Source organism: Silene latifolia, chromosome 6 (assembly GCF_048544455.1).
Source record: "Silene latifolia isolate original U9 population chromosome 6, ASM4854445v1, whole genome shotgun sequence".
In the NCBI taxonomy this organism is placed as follows: Eukaryota; Viridiplantae; Streptophyta; class Magnoliopsida; order Caryophyllales; family Caryophyllaceae; genus Silene; species Silene latifolia.
Window position 1 is genome coordinate 659217 of NC_133531.1, and position 12183 is coordinate 671399.

General features: G+C 34.5%; 2 protein-coding genes across 3 annotated transcripts; both read right to left on the minus strand.

Moving 5' to 3' along the window:
* Positions 1-2521: 2521 nt before the first annotated feature.
* On the minus strand, positions 2522-4282 carry LOC141585845 (uncharacterized). 2 transcript variants are annotated; one of them, XM_074406904.1, is made up of 2 exons: positions 3962-4282; positions 3012-3904 (listed from the first exon to the last, which is right to left on the minus strand). In XM_074406904.1, exons 1-2 carry the CDS (start codon positions 4124-4126, stop codon positions 3071-3073), a joined length of 999 nt encoding a protein of 332 aa, XP_074263005.1. In that variant the 5' UTR covers positions 4127-4282; the 3' UTR covers positions 3012-3070. The 2 variants fall into 2 exon arrangements, with proteins under 2 accessions (XP_074263004.1, XP_074263005.1); XM_074406903.1 differs by having other exon boundaries at positions 2522-4275.
* A 2084-nt stretch (positions 4283-6366) lies between these two features.
* On the minus strand, positions 6367-9956 carry LOC141658443 (TPR repeat-containing thioredoxin TTL1-like). The gene is made up of 6 exons (XM_074465391.1): positions 8845-9956; positions 8557-8752; positions 8029-8201; positions 7406-7944; positions 7212-7312; positions 6367-6862 (listed from the first exon to the last, which is right to left on the minus strand). Exons 1-6 carry the CDS (start codon positions 9642-9644, stop codon positions 6710-6712), a joined length of 1962 nt encoding a protein of 653 aa, XP_074321492.1. The 5' UTR covers positions 9645-9956; the 3' UTR covers positions 6367-6709.
* Between the last annotated feature and the right edge of the window lie 2227 nt (positions 9957-12183).

Sequence of the window (12183 nt, forward strand, 5' to 3'; positions counted from 1 at the left end):
ATATCATAGATTAAAGTTGAATTTTGATGATGTCTTCTTTTCTTTTTACCCCCTTCTCACCTTAATGTGTAGGCCATGAAAAAATCTTATGCTATTACGTCGGCTGCTTGAATTAGTTGCGCACCAGATGTACCACATTATCGTATAACCTAACGAATCAGAAATCCCTTTGTTTTATGTAATGAATTTCAGTTTTCTCATTGGTTAGGCTGGACGATAACGCGATACACATAATGCATGCTAAAATTTCTCTGTTCCTCAATCCTCACATAAGTGATTATTAGGATATTAGGCTTATTAGGATATTAGGCTCATTAGGGCCGGCTTCCATTAAGGTTTACTGTATTAGGGTTTGGATTTCGGTACTATAAATATCCTAATAGGGCCTAATATCCTAATAGTGATCGTCTTAGGATAGACACACTAATGTTGTCTGCCCGTAGCCGTCCACTTCAAACTATTTTTCTTATGATAAACTGATAATAAGTATTTAATTTTAAGGTACGAATTTGTAAATAAATCAATGATATTATTACAAAATTGAAAAAAAGTACAAAAGAGTGAGACCATACATTATCACAAGTTATTTAAGTGGGAAGTGCAACTTCAAGTGACATTATTATCAAGTGAATTGAATTACTGAACGTACGAAACAAGATTACAAAATTGTAACTTTGTAGGGTTAGTTATTCTTGGTGAAAAGGAATTTATTGTATGTAGGGTTAAAACTCGAAAACTATGATTGTTTTGAGCATGTTAAAAACATTCTCTGCAACTTGCAGTACAATTTTTTTTTTTTTGATTTTTTTTTTGATTTTTTTTTTTTTGTTTTGCCGATGTTATGATACTTTCTGCGATTTGCTGATCGAATGATAATGCACCAGGCTTTACTGTTAAGATACGATGAATGTACAGTGTAACGTAAGTACGTAACTAGTCTATTGATCGATTACCTTAATAATTTGAACATATAAGTTCTCCAAATGCTATTTTTGTTCCGTTTTTCTTAGGATTCGTTTGATTACATATGAGAATTTTCGATACCTAGAGAGTGTCGTCATATATTACCTGATTTTTGAATTTATCATGTGAATTAGAAATAAAGAGCTACGAGTAAATCATTATTATTATTATTTCATTAGTTTATTACGAATGATTAATTTTAAGTTAGAGTTCTTTCGTTTTTTGTTTTCTGAGCAAAGAACATGGAAATCCCTAAAAGATTTTAATTATTGCAATTTCTAGAATCGAACTTTGTTTTTCTAAAACCGTATACCAATACTTTCATATAAGGCTAATAAGGTAACTAGTCGTATGTAGACTTGTACTCGGGCCGGCCCGGGCTGGCCAGGGAGCGGGCCGGGCTCTCCTGATCAGACCCGGGCCAGGCCAGGGAGAGGGTCGGGCTTGGCCTGGTCGGGCCGGGCTAAGATATGCTTGACCCGGGCCATGACCCGAGGCGGGCCAAGGCCGGGCCGGGCTGGCGGGCCTTACCATTTTATTTTTTATTTTTTATTTTTGCTAAAATGGCGGGCCAAGGGCGGGCCGGGGCTGGAATTTCATGACCCGGGCCAGGCTAGGGTTAACGCCGGGCTAAGACCGGGCAGGGCCAGGTGAAGCCAAGTTGCATAAAATAACGGGTCAAGGCGGGCCGGGTCAGCCCGTGCTAATGGCCAGCTTGGGTCGTATGAACAATTTAAGACAATCATACTTTCCTAATACTTTCCTACTTTTTCGGGTTTGGTTGATAGTCGATAATGGTTACTTTCCTCTATGAACGAAAAGAATAAGATAAGTTGATTTTGCTCTATAGGGCCAACTTATTTTTATTTCCCCAGTAATAAAATGAAATTTTTGCTTCAAGCAAAATAAAAGAGGGCCATGCAACTTTTTCGCCCACAACAACAAATACATGCATTTCTAATTGAAACTCTCGAGCAAAAGTGGCGGAACCAGGATTTGAGCTAAACGGGATAAATGGGTAATGGTACAAGGAAAAACTCGAAAAAATTCGAAAATTGTAACTGAAAACTATAAAAATTTTACCCTCCGGTGGAAACGAGGCCCGAGGGCTCCTGCTGACCCTCCCCTAACTCCGTCATTGCAATTGAAAAAGCATACAAAGTCTTATTAAAGAATAGATGATATGGTAATATATAGTTTTATCTAAATAATAATGGTACTTTACCAAAAAAAAAGTAGGGTAGGTAATTGGATTGGATCCAAGACAATATTCCTTCTTACATCAGAAGTTACTTTCCTACAACTATTGAAACTTTAGATTGTGTTTCTCAGTGGAAAAATGTGTCTTTCTCTTTTGCCAACTATGTTACTCAGACTCGCTTTAAAGGTCGGACATGCATATATGGGTGTATATCCAAGTGTCAGACTCGACTATTTTATGAAAAATTGTTAAGTTTTTATCTAAAATGAAGTACTGAAATGTCATACCAATGTCCAAATTTCGGACATGGATATGCAAACTCATAGTGAGTGTCGAATTAACCTAGCTTCTTAACTATTTATATAATAACATAAATATTTATTGCTTTCCTCGACAAATTTTGAGATTTTATGTTACAAACAACTGTACAATGTCATATATACTAGAAAGACAAAAATCAGGAAAACTCACTACCAAAGATCTATGTCCACTCCACACCAAATTAAGGGGAAAAAAGACGGGATACTATAAGGACGTACACCGTATAATATAACACACTTAAAACACGACTCATTAGTCTGACGATCATATACATAATAACAACAACGTTACTCGGTGCCTCAAGCTCTCAGGCCTCCCAAAGATAATGTTGTTCTTCGATTGGAAATGATTTTACGCCATGAGCCGATGACACGAACTTAGCACCACCATGATCACATAAAATGTTATATTGAGACTAATGTGACCCTCTAATTATTGTTGAGGTATATCTCACGTAATTATGATGATACTGAAATTCAATACTGACAGTCTGCCACCTGATAAGGCTCTATCAATCACTTCACTTTCAAATTACCCATGATAAAACCCGAGTCAAAAGAAAATCAGAAAATAGACGAAGATCGATTATCTCCTACAACTTCTACTCCTTGAAAACGGATCCTTAAATTCACCAACAACCCAAGTTTCTTGAGCAATATCAGTAGACAATTTGTAAAAATCAGCATCATATTTCATAACAATTGCCAATGTTTCTCTTTTTTTCTTTGTTAGTTTCTCTTCATTTTCCTCTTCTTCTTTTACTTCTTTTACTCCTTTTTCTTCTTCATTTTCCTCTATACTTTTCTCTTCATTTTCCTTCCCTTCTAACCAACTCTTTGCCGGAGCAGACCGACACCTCATCAACAGCAACGCATTAGGTGGTGGGACGGCAGGGGCACAATCGTCATTTTCCAACTCTGTTTCAAATTTTGTAGAATTGTTATTGTTTTGGTTTTCCTGTAATACCATGAACCATTTAGAAAAAACAGCTTTGTTATCATTTATTCCATTACTACCCTTCTCGTCATCTTCAACAGTTTCCGGAAAACTATCGTCTTCTTCAAAAACATCGTCATCATCATCTTCTTCTTCTTCATCTGATGACAGAATTTGTTCAGGAAACGACCCAAAACACCGAAAATCAAACTTCAAATTCCTCAAACAAGTCAAAAAACCCATAACATCTTTCTTAAACCCAAATGTTTCACCCCAAGAAGACTTCTTACTCTTACGCTTATTACGATTATGGATCCTCTCGATTTCCTCCATAACAGTCATCCAATTCCTACATCCATTAGATGATCTATGCCTCACTTTAATCTGGCCAGCACAAGTAACTTTAGGTGAAGTGGGCTCAGACATTTCAGGCCCACCACCGCGAATTTGATTATCTTTAGCCCAAATAAGTGGACTACCAGGGCCAGCTCCAGCTCCAACTCCAGAGCTGGAGCCAGCCCTGGTATTAATCCTCTTCAGGTGATGATTATGACTATATCGCTTGTTCGGCTCAGAATTTGGCCTAGAGGGACTACAAATGGGTTTAGGCATGAGGGATAAGCGGGTTCTTGTCGGAAAACATACAAGAAGATCAGCTGGAGGTGCTCCTCCATGTCCTTTGTTGGTTTCCCTTCCTTTGAGCATGGTTTTAAGTTGATGTAATGTAAATTTGTAATGCAATGTGATGTTTGTAGTGAAGTTTATATGTATGATTGTATGATTTGAGAGGTTGGTGTTTGTTTTTGTTTATTGTCTTGTGTATGTGTGTGTGTATGTGTTGGAGTTGAGTTAGTATGTTTGGAAATTAATAATGGGAAAGGTTGGTGTTTAAAAAGGAAGGGTGGAGGGAATGCTTGGACAGCTAGTGACTTTTTTCTATCTTTTTTGGTGTGTTGAGACTTTTTTTTTGTTTGCTTTTTGAATTAAGAAACTAGTTATCATTATGAATTTTGGTTGAGAAAGTTGTACTATATTATTAAAGTATTAATTGTATTGTTAAATGTAAGTAGTATAAAATGTTAGTATAATTGGCAAAGTTGTGAAGAGTGTTCATGATCTGGTTCAATTTCCGTTTGTAATATATCTACCCTTGTGGTTTTCTTTACACTAAAAATACACAAACTTAAACAGTTAGATGGTATAGTTAAGCTAAAGGGGTGTACAAATTCTATTTAGTAACTAAGGGGCTAAGAAATAATGATTTAATACATAAGAAATGATGATTTGAAAATTGTACCATAGATGTTAAATCTCTTCTATAATTGCAAGATAATGATTTGAGAATTGTTAAATGGGTAACCGGCCGTAGGGTGTCTTCGGCTCGGAACACGGCCACAAATTTGACAAAAAAAAAATTGTTGGAAGAAAAAAATCGGCAAAGAAACCGATTGTGTTTATGGTACAATTTTATGACTTCTATTTATCTCAACACAAATTCTCATTTCAGACAGCTTATTTCGTCTGAAGGCCTTCAGACGGGCCTTATGTAACCATTTTCATGGTCAATTGTGACTATTTAAAATGTTATTCCGTACTATTTGAAAATGGTTTTAAATGATCAAACCGGTCTGAAGAGACCTTATGTTATCTCGATTAAACCGAACTTGAAATCCATAGCCCAATGAATCAGGTCTAGTCCAACACCGAGGACAAAGAGAGAGCCCACTGGGCCAATAAAAACGCAAAAATAACGTATATTGGGCCAGATTAATACTCCTAACTTTGAAGATAGGCCCGGGGATATCAATCAACGGACCATGAGTCTACTAATTTTAAGATATTCACTCTCATAAAAGAGACTTGGAGTGGCGACTGAACCTTTTAGATGGCTCGGTCAGGCGATAATAATATCGGGTTCACAAAATCACAACGATATAATAAGCCCTGTTTTTTACGGGTTAATTTTTCTAAATTTTTTGGAATAGCACTTATACGATCTGGATTGAATTTAATAGGGGTGATTTGAAGTCCAAAAAAACAGAGCCTTAGTTGGGTGGATTTTGGGTTCGAGTGATACGGGTCTCCGTTTGGATTATAGTTTAGAGAAGCCCATCAAACTAAAGTAGACGTGCATTGGGCTTAGTACAAAGTTTGAGGCTTTATATGTTGTCTGGACTCCTATAGTCCAATACTCGAGTGTATTATTGATCATCAATTCATCATAGGCTCTATGTTTAGTAGATAAACGGAGACCGTCCCGTACGAGACTTACTAAATTAATATTAGTCACATTTTGTTTTAGCTTTATTCTTTCTTTTAGATCTAATCATAATTAAGAATTGAATTATTGTTCATTCTTAACTTAACCAACTAATCACAACGAAAAGATATCGTTGTAGTCATCAAGAGGTTCGATCTCTTAAAATTTCGACTTAAAATGAAGTAATGAAAGGTTGTTTGTCGGAATTAGTGACGTTGACACCACAAACAAAGTAACATAATTGTAAATTTGTAATTAGAAAAGATTAAAGCATTGTATTAAGTGATTAAACAAGCCTATCTACCTACTAATCTACTTTACCATGATAAACAATAAAATCAAAATGTTGTATTTATTCGGTTGATTAAAAGCAAGACAATTTGAAAGTGGAGTAGGAACTTTAGAGTATAAAACAACAATGTCAATGCCCTACAAACTTTAAATAAAAAAATCATTACAAAATACAAAATCCCTCTTAATCAACTTTATCCTCCCTTAAATTAACACAACACCACCTAATTCTGCAAAGTCTTGCTTGACACGGTCTTAAGTTAAAACGTTTCACAACTGACAACCCCTTTCATTTTAACATCATTTAAATCGTTTGTGAGTACTGTCTTAATTTAAGACGATTCAAGTAAGAATTTGTGAAATACTATAAAGAAAGAAAGCAATAAGTGCTTCATTGAAACATTTAAACTAAACAATGCAATAATCAAACATGTCGACTTCTTGCTTAAAACAGCCTTAAATTAAAATATCTCACAACTTTCTTTCATTAAATCTGTTTAAATTCCGTCTTAACTTATTAAGATGGTCTCAAATAAAAACACAATAAGTGGTTCAATGAAATTAAATGTGCAAAATAAACAAAATGCTATAATCAAACATGTCGGCTTCTTGCTTTATTTTCATGTAGTAATGCTTCCACAAAGTTTCCATTTTTGCCTTTAGGAATGTGTCGGTAGAACTTAGTCGAGTATCTTGGACTCGTTTCGAGTTTGTTTTTGTCGTCGACGACGTTTGATTTAACTGCTGTATAACTTGACTGAATTCTCTAGTAATTCAAGGTTGTTACCTAGCACATCTCTGACTCTTGTTCCATTCTTGTAAATTTTGAAGGCCGGAATGTAGCTTACCGCCTCCGATTTTGCTAAATATGGATGATCCTCCACCTGCACCTGTTACCATCATTATGTTAAAACATCGAAATTATATAATCAAAATGTTTTGCAGATGTCAACTAGCTTAGTTGGTAAAGTCATAAGCAGTAACAGTTATGACCTCGGTTCAAACCCTGTTAGCATCAAGGAATGCAACATTATGTTTTCAGAATCGTATAGGAAATAATTGTACAAATGCTAAACATCAAAATTATATAACCAAAATACTTAATAATATTACTTTCTTTGCAGATGTCAACTAGGTTAGTTGGTAAAGTCATAAGCAGTGGCACTCATGACCTGGTTTCGAACCCTGTTACCATCAAGGAAATAATTGTACAAATGCTAGCTTATCTTGAACCAATACCTTAAGAAAATTGATGGATGGGAATCTCATACAAACTTGTTCGAGCAACGGAAGCGCCTTTTCCTGGTTGGATTTGTTGCAGAATAGCACAACAGACATCCCTATAGCAAAATATTCCGGTATTTACTTAGTGAAAATTACTAAAATCATGTCGAAAAATGAAAAAATTGCCTTGAATATCGGTGTAAGGTCACCTGGTGAAGTGATCAGGTGTCGAAAACACTCAATGCTAGAAACAGAGATCACATCAGCCCTAAACTTCAAGTCCTTAACATCTTCACCACATTGCTTCTTAAACTGAATCTTAGCTTCGAATAAAGCCCGGCCCACCTCTTCATCCCCTGGCTTTTCTCGAATCAAAATCTCATAATCTCTGATCGATGCTTCCCATCGTCCTAACTCCCCATTGCAGTAAGCACGGCGCAGCCTGGCCTTGCTGTAAGAAGGCTGCAGACTGAGTGCAAGGGTGGAATCTTCTAGAGCTTTCTCAAATTGGCCTAGTTTAGCGCGACAAGCTGCTCGATTACATAGAAGTATAGAGTTGTACGAACTGTATTCTAGTCCTTCACTGTATATATTTGAAGCCTCTAAGAATTTTTGTTCCGTAAATAGTTTATTTCCCTTTGATCTAGCCAGTGACATTGCTCGGGTTTTTATGACTGTCGTGCGAATATTATTATCATTCGGGTTTAGTTGTGCAGCATTCTGAGCTGCAGTGATCGCATCTTCGAACCTGAACATTCAATCAAACTCTGTTAGAAGTATCTAACACGTGTGCATGTTTTAGGTATCCAAAACGAGTGCATGTCTTATGTACCTTCCAGCTGCAGTATAAACTTCTGCTTCGATCAAGTATATAAATACGGCGCTTTCTAAGCCAAATAATCGAGTATATGAATCCATGTCAAAGTTAGGTCTTCGCCTAAAGGCCGAAAATGCTTCATCGTGCCTGTAAAGGTTCAGTAAGGCTTCTGCTTCTAGTGCATAGACCTTGTCAGAAAAAAAAAAAAATATTTAGTACAGAACATAAATTCAGTCATCAAAAGGAATTTTTTGGTTAATTGCCGTTAATTAGCAAAATAATTGGGGAATTAGCGTCCGTTTCAAACTATTTTGTCCCCTGGTGTCCACGTCATCACTTTTATTTTATTTTCCTGTTTTTATGCGGCTTCACATAAAAATTTGAAAAAAAATAAAAGTGATCACGTAAACACTATGGGGCAAAATAGTTTGAAATGGACGCTAATTCCGCAATTGTTTTGCTAATTCACGCCAATTTATCAAAAAATTCCATCAGAAGCGATAAAAATTACGTCAAGAAATGCATTATCGGACTATTAAAGACCTGTAATGCAGAATCAGCACCAAGAGCTAACAAATTCTGAGCCTCTCTTAACAATTCGTTCCATTCCTTTCGCTCCTTGGCATTTCGACACTTAATTAGGCCCGTCTCTAGAGCATTTGCTTGATTATTGTCGATAAAACTCGTAATGCTTCCAGAATAACTGAAATGCTTTACTGCTTCCTCTGGAAATCCCAGTCTACAGCAAGACCCAAAAAATAAAATAAATTTAAAAAAAATCCAATTTAGACAAATTTTGACGAAAATGATTAAATACGGAATAGTAATTACCTGAAATAAAGTGTAGCAAGACGATAATGAGCTCGACGAAAAAAAGGATCAATTCTAACAGCTTCTTTACACTCGACGACAGCTTCTAAAAGCCGGCCTAGAGCAGTCAAAGCCGCGCTTTTATTACTTCTATAAACCGCCATTTCCGAGTCAAGAGCTACCGCTTGATCATAAAACATCAAAGCTTCTTCATATCTCCCTTCCTTAAACTTCTCATTTCCCATGGATTTTAATTCCTCAGGGTCCATCTTTTGAACTCGGAATTCGACATTACTTTGCCTTAGTATATTTCCCATGGTAGACATGTTAGTAGGAAGATGTTTCTTAGGTGAATTATCATTTCCTTGCTGTTTTAAACTAGTAATTTGAGCTAATTGAAGTATATTTCCCGACGAAACTCGAGAAATCACAGTATTTTGAGGTTGATTACTATGAGTAGTAGTCTTAATTTTGTTTACCTTTACTAGGGGTAAATTACCAGATGATCCTGACAATGTGGATGATGATGTTGTCGTTGTATCGGTTGAATTCGAGTTTCTTGCAGCATCCGAAAACCGTTTACTCGATATTCTCGGACTTACCAAACCCGAATTCTCGACTAGGGTTTCGTGTTTTTCTTTGGGTTCTTCTGATACAGAGTTGCCCTGTTCTTCTTTTAACACGTTTTGAATGGAATTCTTTTTGTTAGTATTTGATGGAAGCGAACGAAGGGACGAATTTCGAGGTCGAATTTTTCGACATCGAATTATTCCTCCCAAGAAACCACAACCTTGTTCAGGCTCAACCATGAAACTAGCCATTTTCTTTTTTTGTAAGGTTAGTTAATTCTAATCGCGAAACGGGTTATAAACTTTATAAATGTATGAAATTTGATGATAAGGGATAAATGAAACAAGCTCTTATAACCGCGAAATGGGTTATAAACTTATAAATGTATGAAGTTCATGTAACAAGCTCTTATAACCGCGAAATGGGTTATAAATTTAAAAATGTATGAAATTTATGAACTGTTGTAAGCGCGAAACGGGTTATAAATTTATAATTTATGAAATAGGATGATATTTATAAGTATAGGCTTTTGATGAAGGTAGCTTGAAAGGGAAGGGCATTGTGTTTGAAGTTTATTCTCTTTAGAAACTTGTATGTAGAGCCTTAAGAAATTGTTCACACTTGAAAGTGGAGTGGCAATCAAGGAACTAACTTTAGTACCTAATTTTAAGGGAGTGAAAAGTTATGGATTCTTGTAAAAATAATGCTAATTTGACTAATTAAATTTTATAATTTGTTGATTAAGGGGATCCTCTCATACAATTTTCAACATAGTTTTCATTTTCGGTTATTTGGAAACAGCCTCATGTTGCCGTGCGTACATCCGACCCCTCCTGACTTCGTAATTTGCGGGAGTCATTAAAGCACTGAGGTAATGTTATTGCTGTTGATTAAGGATTAATTATGTATTGAAATTGAAATTAAGGGTTAGTTAGTGGTGTTGTATACCCCATTTGGATACATTTTTAATTTTTTATACTTAATAGTAGGCCTACATACCTAAAGTTTATGATTGTGGGCACTGAATTATTTGTCACAAGATCATATCCCTCTTCATTTGTCTGATAATTGTATTTCTAAAAATGGTATCTTCTTCTATTCTAAGCTTCAATCATTGATATTAGACTTAATGTAGAGACAATGAACCGAATTCCATTAAGATTCAAAAAATTGTGTTACGCTTAGATATAGTGATGAAATAAAATCTAAAATTTGAAGGTAATTTAAATTCTCACTAAACTAAAAGAATAAGAAAACTCAATGTTTTTCCTGCCTAAATGCATTTATCTATAAGTGGGCCTATTTTTTTTGTCATCTTAACTCACTACAATTCAATACATTAGTGGGCAACGAAAAAATCAATGTGTAAGTATAATTTTTTATGTAAAACAAGAAACTCGGTGGGCCCCAAACATTGATATTTAATAATAATAGAATTTCATAACTATGCCACAAATAAAATATTTAGTATCCTATATATTTCTATACACAGAAAAGTTCTAGCTCCAAACATTATAGTGTTTGTATAAAGTATAATATAGATTATAGAGTATAATTAATACAAATAAAATCTCCAAAATCTTATGATGTATAAATAAATTTTGATGTATAAATAAATTTTGTCTTTTTAAATAACGTACAAAAATTAGCTATGATGTATAAATAAATTTTGACATTAAAACTGAGTTTGATTAAAGCTAAGTAAAAAAAAAATCAACTGATTATATAAATAAAACGTGTCATCGCTCTTTTCAATCTTTCCATCTTATACAACTATACAAGCTAACATGTTTTAATGTCCAATATAAAAATGTGATATTATTATTGTTATTTTGTGTTTTTTTATATATTCTCTTTATAAAAAGATCTAGGATGCTATCATTATTTTTAATAATAAAAATAGATTCACACGAAAATAACTTAATCTAAAAGTCCTTTGAATAATAATTTTTTTTTATAATATTACTAACATTATATATAATCAGTAGATTACAACATACTATTATAACTACAACTCATTTATATAAAAATTAAAGCTCAATTAATTTAACCCTCACAAATGCCGTGCTTTAGCACGGGATCTCAACTAGTATATATTAAGAAATTTTCATTTTCTAAGTCTTTTTTAACAATATGAAAAAAAAAGGTAAATAGCGGAAAATATAGATATTAATTCTTTTTTTTTTTTTTGTAATGGGAATCACAAAGTAAATAAAGGGAATAAGATACTAATCGGGTTTGAACCTGATACAAAATAAAGTTGTTGGTGCACGTTTCTTGCTATAAAAATAAGATCTCAATTATCTAGTGTTATTTTATTAAGCAATTAGTTGTTATTTCCTTCCTTAATTTACGTTATCTTATTTAGCAAATAATATCTTTAGAAGATAGATTATGTGACCTGAAAGACAGCCTTTTTCGAGTCCTATCAAAGACCGAATAGCTGCCAATGTATTAGTCAGATTATTGAATATTGAATAAGAAATTAAAGAAACATAATTGCAGTTGCAATTGTGCTATTTGGATCGACGCGTTTCGTTCCAACCCTAGTTCTTGTTTGACGCATTTTCAAACATTAACTCGATCAACTAGCAATAGGTCTTGCGAAATTGATCAGTTAAATATCCTTTTCTCATTATTGTTCGTTATTCTTTAAGCCGCTTCCGCGCAACTTTCATATCAGAACTCAGGTTATAACCTCTCATAACTTTACCAGTTAAGTTAACCGACGGTCAAAATAAAATTGTTTCTATATTAACCCGTCCATCAACTGAGCCATAAAAACACGTG

What these genes read in the sequence shown, in the direction of transcription:
- LOC141585845 (XM_074406903.1), bottom strand. Translation starts at nt 4,126, where the DNA reads ATGCTCAAAGGAAGGGAAACCAACAAAGGACATGGAGGAGCACCTCCA.
- LOC141658443 (XM_074465391.1), bottom strand. Translation starts at nt 9,644, where the DNA reads ATGGCTAGTTTCATGGTTGAGCCTGAACAAGGTTGTGGTTTCTTGGGA. An exon ending in CTTGCTACACTTTATTTCAG is followed by an intron (nt 8,753 to 8,844) that starts GTAATTACTATT and finishes GTCTTGCTGTAG; the next exon opens with ACTGGGATTTCCAGAGGAAG. An exon ending in ACACCTGATCACTTCACCAG is followed by an intron (nt 7,313 to 7,405) that starts GTGACCTTACAC and finishes ATTTTGCTATAG; the next exon opens with GGATGTCTGTTGTGCTATTC.